At 39.0% G+C, this 8,178-nt stretch overlaps 1 protein-coding gene across 2 annotated transcripts in view; it reads left to right on the forward strand.

Moving 5' to 3' along the window:
- The window catches only part of LRFN2 (leucine rich repeat and fibronectin type III domain containing 2), a 158,294-nt gene extending 155,241 nt beyond the window's left edge, over positions 1–3,053 (forward strand). For both annotated transcript variants that reach the window (XM_018085041.2, XM_008932799.3), the window contains one exon: positions 390–3,053. In XM_018085041.2, the coding sequence (XP_017940530.1) occupies positions 390–1,308 (919 nt within the window). In that variant the 3' untranslated portion in view covers positions 1,309–3,053. The remainder of the gene's footprint in view (positions 1–389) is intronic.
- Positions 3,054–8,178: the final 5,125 nt, after the last annotated feature.

Here is an 8,178-nt window from a genome sequence, read left to right on the forward strand (position 1 = left end):
AGGGTCATTTGCACACTCAGAAAGAACTGCTCTTTGTAAGCACATATTTTTATTCTGAGTTATCTCTTCAGGTTTGAATATATTCCAGAATAGGACAGGTGCAAGTGAGGAGAGAGAAAAAAAAACAAAACAGACTAGTTTGGTCTGATTTTTCTTACTCCCTTTATTGCACATTTGAGAGCTGGCCCTCAAAACTTGCGTGTTACTGAATGCTGGGATGTTGAACCCACAGGAGCTGGGAAGCTTGAACGCTGGTTTGAATTTTATGGCTCCGACTTCTCTTTGCCAGTACCCAGAACAGTAAACACAATATCGTTCTTATATCTGTTCTCTCTTTCACCTTTGTGTCAAGAGTAACCAATTCTTTTTTCTTTCTTTTTTTTTTTAAGGATGATACCAGCTACAAACAAGGCCTTTGTTGTAACCAACCTTGTTTCCGGAACAGGCTATGACCTCTGTGTCCTGGCAATGTGGGATGACACAGCCACGACCCTTACTGCCACCAATATAGTGGGATGCGCCCAATTCTTCACCAAAGAAGACTACCCTCAGTGCCAGTCAATGCACAGTCAGTTCCTGGGTGGGACCATGATTCTGATCATTGGAGGCATCATTGTGGCAACTCTGTTGGTGTTCATTGTAATACTCATGGTCCGCTATAAGGTCTGCAACAATTCTCAAGGGAAGATGTCTAATGTCAGCAATGTCTACTCACAGACAAATGGAGCACAACCAGTTCAGAATGGAGTCCTGCCCCAAGTCAATCCCAAAGTGGTGGTGAGGAATGAACTTATGGAGTTTAACTGTCAGTCTGCACGGAGTAGCATCTCCTCTTCCTCCAGCTCTGCAAATAGTCGTGACTGTGACAACTATAGCCTCCAAAGTGAACAGGGCACATTGTCCAGTAAATGGAGGCCTCCTTCCAGGTCAAAACACAATATTGACCGGCTAATGGGAGCTTTTGCCTCCCTGGAACTGAAATGTCAGAAAAAGGAGGAAATGACAGACTCCAGAACTTCCACGGTGGCCCGCCACTCGGACAAAGAGCCACTGCTGGGCCAGACGGAGTCAAAATTACGCAGCTTCCTCATGTTGCCTCTAGAGGGCAAAACCAAACGTAGCCATTCTTTTGACATGGGGGACTTTGCTACATCTCAGTGTTGCACCTACCCAAAAAAGATAACAAACATTTGGACAAAGAGGAGCCTCTCAGTCAACGGCATGCTTTTGCAGTATGATGACAATGACCTAACAGGGGCAAAAGGGACTTTCGGGAGCTCAGAGTGGGTAATGGAAAGCACGGTGTAAATATCAGTGTCTCCCCCCTCCTCTTCTCCCTTCATAGGTTATAAAGCATGGTTTGCTTCAGGGCCATGCAATTGGAAAGAGAGTGGAGGAAATGTTTTCAATTGTACTGGCCAAAAAGATAGACAAGCAAGTAAGTAACAGGGATACTAAAAGAGCAAGAAGGTCATGAAATGTGAATAGGCACGTATGGCACCATTCCTGTCTGGGCCCAACTAAACCATGTGTGAATGTTTCAAGGAATTTGCTAGTTGTATTTAGCATTACTTTCCAAAAGTTACTTAGACTGTTGGTGAACCATCACACAAGATTAAACAAGGAGGATGAAAAGGGGTTTAACAGGAGAAATTTAATTTTACAGGGTTTCTTTTCTTTTTTCTTTAATTTTTTTTTAAAGGGCACCTCTTTCTTTTCTTTCAAACACAGAAATACACTTCTGTGGATATGACTGGTGCTAGGATATATCTGGTTGTTATTGCAAATGATTTTCTCAAAAGTGCAGGCATGGCACCCACAGGGACAGATAAAAGCAAATTGTTCAGCATAATCTCATGGTGTTAACTGTGACATCTGGGCAAACAATATTTGTTGTTGAGTCGGCTTTTGGTTGGGATTTATTTACTTCTGTTCTGTTTTGATTTTTATGGTTTGAGTTGCTTTTTCCCCACAACAGAAAGTATGTTTCCATACATTTTTTGGTTTTGTTTTTAGTCTCATCAAATCCCCCAGATTAAAAGGAGGTATGTACAAAGGTCAAATTCCTGACGTACTGTATAATCCACCCCCAATACCACCCTTTCTGTCCTAGAAAAAATTAAATCTAGGGACAAATAAATTATAAAAAAAGAAATCATCCTCTTCCTTCTATCTTCATAGTCTCTGTTTATCAATGCTCAAGGCAGATTGCAGCAGCTATTGGTATCTGTAAGGGTGTTGCTATCAAAGATGGGAAAAATAGTTATCAAGATTTCCTACTAAAGGATAAAGCAAGGGAAAACAAAAGTAGCTCTACATTATGAATATTAGTGGCTTCTAGTGAAGGTCACACTGCCACTCTAACTGCCAAAGAAAACACTGACCCTATTGTGACAAAAGCTCCTTGTCCGTACAATCACCGTGACACAGCTTGACTGTACCAAGTAGCGCCACAAGAAAATTAAGTTTTTGTGTATTTCAGGGGATTGGGTATGTTCCAAGTTAGCCACAGCAACTGAGTTCAATTTGGGTATCTCAGAGCAGAGGGTCTCCCATGTGCCCCCTGCATTACATACAGCCCTTCCCCAGTCCCTGGTGTACTCCTGCTTCCCTGTCTCATCCTCAGGAAGATACTTGCTGACTAATAACAGGAGCTGTTTAGGACTTGTAAACTGATTCTCAGATTAGTTTTTGGTAAGTGTTGCTGTGGCTGTAGAAATACACATGGCCAATCCAGCTGAACTGATTGTCCTTAACAATTTTACTGTGATTTCCAGCATTCTGGTGGCTACTGCAACTGTCCTATCATTTGTTTATTAATTCTTTGGCTCTCAATGATCAGCTGTCGGGAACCATTCTGAAATTGCACATTGTTACTATTATTTACATCGATTTTGTAAAAGATATGAAGAAAGGGTGCAAGGTACAGAGAAAATAACACATGAAAAAAACTTTATGTATATTTTTTTTAAAGGTTCAGAGATATATTGTGACATGGCTGTGTACTTGATCTTGTATTCGTCATGTTTCCTACTTGGAGTTTTAAATAATGACATCCCTGTGATCAGAATATTTTTTTCCTTTCGTTTGTTTTTTTTTTTTTGCTACAAAATGTACAGTAAAAAACATACCTGGGGAAAAAAGTACCTGCTTTTCATTTATTTGTTGTTCTGTGGTCTGCTTTGAAACCTAAGTAAGGAGAAGTAGTTGTTTTTTAATTATCTTGAAAATTTAGATATTTGCTTTCTCTTTCTCACAAACTGTCTTTGACTTCAGGACTTTAAGTATAAAATAGTTAAAGAAATTTATACCTTTTTGGAATGCATGAGAAAAGATCTCATAAGGAGCATTTCACCTCTTTTTTTGTTGTTACACTTATACAGATCTATATTACTGATGTATTTTAAACCCTGTTCCAAAATCTGCAGAGATAAGAGGTAGCCTTTTTTGACTTAGGTCCTGGCTTTCTGCAGGTTTTTGCTCAGATTATTGCTCATCCATACATTAATAGATTCAAAAGATATCCAGTCAAACTTTGTTTGAAACATTTTTCAAACTGTCTGGTTTTCTCATGCTTTCCATGATGAATGACACCTCTGGTGCCAGAATCTACATAATCCAACTGTCCAGATGGCACCTTCATATTAACCATTAATAACATATACGTTTATGTTGCACTGAAAACTCTTACAGACGTTCATGTTATTAGTTATTTTCTTTTCCTTGTTCTACTGCGGTGCGGTTGACCCTTTTATTATGTTGCTGCTTCACTCTGAACATGACATCTAGGTTGTTTTTAATTTAGCCATTAAGTTCATCTTCAATATTACTAGCAGATGAAACTGTGAATTTTCAAAGTATATCCTATACTGCTTTCTTTCTCAGAGAGGAATACTTCTTTTTCACTTTCTCATACAAGATTAAAGGAAGTAAGCCAACAGATGCAGTTTTAAAATAAGGGATAGTTGCCAAAAAAACAAGGTAATAAATTCCACATTCTGGTAGCTGCATTTATTACTGTTAATCACAATTGTAGTTCACTTGTCTTTCATGAATGAGGCTCAATTCACATTTAGCTGATTTGCAAATACGGAGCAAAATGAAACAGGCACCCAGCAATTACCTTTGCTGCTCACACCATTTGGGAACAACAGGACTCAGGGACCTATAGGTGAAGGAGGGAGCCCCAGACAAGTCAGCAAGTGGCCAGCCCTGTCTGATTATTCTTCTGCAGTGCTGGTGCATGGTAGGGATTCTTTCTTGTTTCACTTCTAAGCAAACTGCACATCAGTGGCTGGTGAAATGATATATAGATACCCACTTATCTGGATGTAATAAATATTTTCACACATCATTGAGAAGCTGAGCTGGCTCCAATGGCCTAGTCCTCTTATCTCAGAAACCTACACAGAGAAATTTATACAGTGTCTCGCAGGTTAATATGTGGTAGTGTGATGTGCGGCTGCACCAACTGTGCTTTCAGGGCAAGCATCAGGTAGAGCAGATAGTAAGGAAAACAACAGAGATCAACAAGAGGCTTCTGAAAAGAGAAGTGTGGGAAATTAAAGGTATTAGAGAATTTAAAGTAAAGCCCATGGGAGTAATTAAAGACATTTGCATATGCATATGTAACCCCTGTAAGTTAGTTTTTTGACCTGTTTCCTAATTGTGAAACTAGCTTTTTTCCTAAAAATATGTACCACTGACTTGAAAGAACATGATATTATACCACTGTGAAATTCTGCACACAGTTCTGATAAAAAACCCAATCCAAATTCCCAAAATATCATCCCAGAGAATATTAAACAAGATGATGAAATGGAAATTTCTGAAAGTAGTGATTATAGGGATTTCATTTGATGTCTAGTAGGAACCAAATGGTTTATGAAATGAAAATAAAAGGTGGGGGGGTGTATTTATGAGTAGGAAAGCAGCCCATACTATTTCCTTACATTTATATCCTAAAAGTTCTCATGAATAGAAATTATGTCCTGTGCAGGGCTAAGGGTTGGACTCTATAATCCTTATGGTTCCCCTCCAACTCAGCATATTCTGTGATTTCAGGTTTCAAATGTCCTCTCTGAGTTTGGCAGCTCTAGAGAATAGCAAACTTTCGTAGAGGAAGATAACCCCTTCTATATGTCTTCAAACTACACTCTGTACTTGGTTACAATTTGGATTAATACACTTGTAAAGCAATGTATAACAAAGGAGAGAGAGGTACCTGGGCCCTGCATGATGCAAGATGAAAAAGGTGGTATATTTTCCTTTGCTAAACTTGTTTATGTCCGAGACCACGGAGTTGATCTGCTCTGGAAACAGAAGAAAATAATATTCCAGAAGACTCTACTTGTTTCATTCCTCACTCTTCACCCAGCAAAGGGTTGCAAAGACAGATAACCAAAAAGAGGCCTCGGAGATTTCTGAGTGAGTACAATAAATGCAGCAACAATTTAAGCACTTTCTAACCTGGAGGGCAACAAATAATTCCACCTGATAACCAAGAAAATATTTTAGTCTTTGAACAGCTTGAATGTCACATCTGTTTGCAATACTTTGCACCCATTAACCCCTGGGTAACCCACAGTACACCATATGTGCACGCAGCACATCTTTCTACCTTTTGTAGCCTATTTCTCTGGAACCTTTTCCGAGTAACTCTCTGTGTTCAGTGTTTGTAATTTAATACTTGGGTAATTGTGGATGTGTAGTAATAGTCTGCATGTGGAATTATCAAGGGACATTATTAACATCTTGCATGTTTCACCTTTAAATTTCCCTGAACATGATGAATGGATCCCTCCGAAAACATTAGATTTGGGTTTAGGCTGTAGGCCAGATAAAAACCAAATCAAAGAGTACCTGGAAAACCTTGCTTTCTATATAGAAATTTTATGTTCTACAGTATGTTTTCCTTGCTCTAATTAATTACTCCTTAATCCCCAAAGGTACAGCATTCCTTAGCAGCTGTCAAAAGGCCCTACTATACAAAACAGTGCCAGATGCTTATTCCCGATATTACACTCTCAACAGATGGCAAATGTCAGAGATATAAATATATACCCAGATACAGATATATCAGCAAGTGTATGCATTTTTATTCATGCATATATGTTCACATGCACACATGTACATACTGTGCTCTTTATATGAATGGTTTATGGTGTACAGATTTCCTAGTTTGGTAATAAAGGAACATTTACATTTTTTATGAAGTACTGTTGGGAGGAAGGGAGGGAGAACAGAAATTTCCTCTTTATAAGAAGCTGGTTAGTTGATAATCTTTATCTCATCCCAGGTGGGAGAGATCAGTGCTTCAAATGAACTTAATTGGAGGTGAAAGAATTCATTCATTTCCTATGACCACAGGGAAGGTTCAACTCCTACGTTAGGGCATTTATCCAGCTGATGTTCCCATCACATGCTGTAGATAAGTCTCCTGTCAACGAGGGCTTGTGTTTTGCAGGGGTACAAGCAGCCATAGGGAGCTGTTCTGCATTCACTGCCCCTGTTTGTGATCTTAAATGTGCTGACAATGTTGTGCATTAATTGGTTAGTTAGATTGTTATACTCAGTCATATGTGGAGCCCGGACACAAGGCTAGAGACACTGGTGGGAAAGAGAAACATTGAAAATCAATGGCCTGTATTAGGAGAAAATAAATCCTTACTTTAAAAATCCGTAGATCTTAGTTTGTAAATAGGAGAGGAAAATGCTCCATTAGTTACTTGTACTGTTACAGAGGTGGGCATCAACTTATGGTTAATGTTTGCTCATAATACTTCTCATGCAATGAGAAATTGAATCAATATCTTTCATGACACTTTTTAGATTTCTTGTGTGTGACTACTCTATTTTAAAAATATTAATACTCCTCTGCAATGAACAATGGAGGAATATTTTAATACTGAGATGTTAAATACCGCCTGTACCGTTTCTGATTCGAAGATGGGTGTCTCAACAGGAAAAAGAAACTGCTGTTCCAGGGAAGTTGTTCCTCTTGGACAATGTTACTGGTGCACCAGCATGAAATGTAGGATCCGAGAAGGCAAAAGCAAGGTTTTATACCCTGAGACTTACTAAGACTACAACAAAAATCCAAAGAGTGGATGTGTTAATCTTCCTTCCTTTGAACATGACTCAGAGATGTGAAACTTAAAATAATTAGGCTCATAGTTCTGATGTACCATAAACAGAAAAATGGCTCTCGTTGGACAGATGTGATCCAAGTGTTGCTGCAGCAGAGAGTTGCATGCTGGTCATCAGTGGAACTGGTGTCATGCACAAAAGCTGGTGAAGCAGGATTCCCAGGAGAGGATCACCACACAGGTCACGGCACAGATGGGAGCCGTGATTCCTTGGTGATATAGGAACAGGTTAGAACTGGCTAGTCCAGTAAACTGTGCTTATCCTAGTATCCTGTGACAGTGTTCAATACTAGTTATTTCAGAGAAAGCACCTTTAGGAAAACTTCAGAGAGCTCTGTCCCAAAGCCTGGTGGGCTGGAAGTCCTTATCCCATTCTCCATAAGGAAGCAAAGAATTTCTTCCAAAATTCACCTCTCAACAATTAAAACAGAACATAAATCTAAAACTGTGACAAAAATGAAAAAACAAGCTCTGAATGACTCCTCTTGTTTTGGAGTTCCTGCCTCTGAGTCTGTCAAGCCTGACTTTTAAAAAAAATCAGTCCTTGCCATCTGAGACTGGGTTGCCTGAGGCACTTAGAAATGGACAGATGAGTATTTGCAGAGATGATGAGAGCATTTCTCATTTGCAAAAAGACCAGAGTGCGCCTCCTGTGTGCCTCACTGTAGCTAAACACAGACCAAAGTGCACAGCAACAGCAACCACATTAAAACCCATAACTACTTTATCAAACATGAAACTCTCTGCCATAATGCAACAAACAAACAAACAAAAAACCCACTACCTCAAATAGTGACTTTCTCGCATGGTTTTGAGAAAAAAGGTAAGATATTTGTTCATGCTTTCAGATATGCCTCTGGATATGATATAATACAAAATTTGTATAGAAAAATATTCATGATCTAAGAGACCATTGCATGCTATGTGCAATGATATTTGGAAACGAGATAAGAAACACTCAATATAACACCAATTTGATCCTAAGAAACTGACGTTCCAAAATTTAAGGTCAGTATAAATTGTTGTCTTT

The sequence above is a fragment of the Manacus vitellinus genome, unplaced genomic scaffold (assembly GCF_001715985.3).
Source record: "Manacus vitellinus isolate BGI_N305 unplaced genomic scaffold, ASM171598v3 scaffold_8_pilon, whole genome shotgun sequence".
NCBI lineage: Eukaryota > Metazoa > Chordata > Aves > Passeriformes > Pipridae > Manacus > Manacus vitellinus.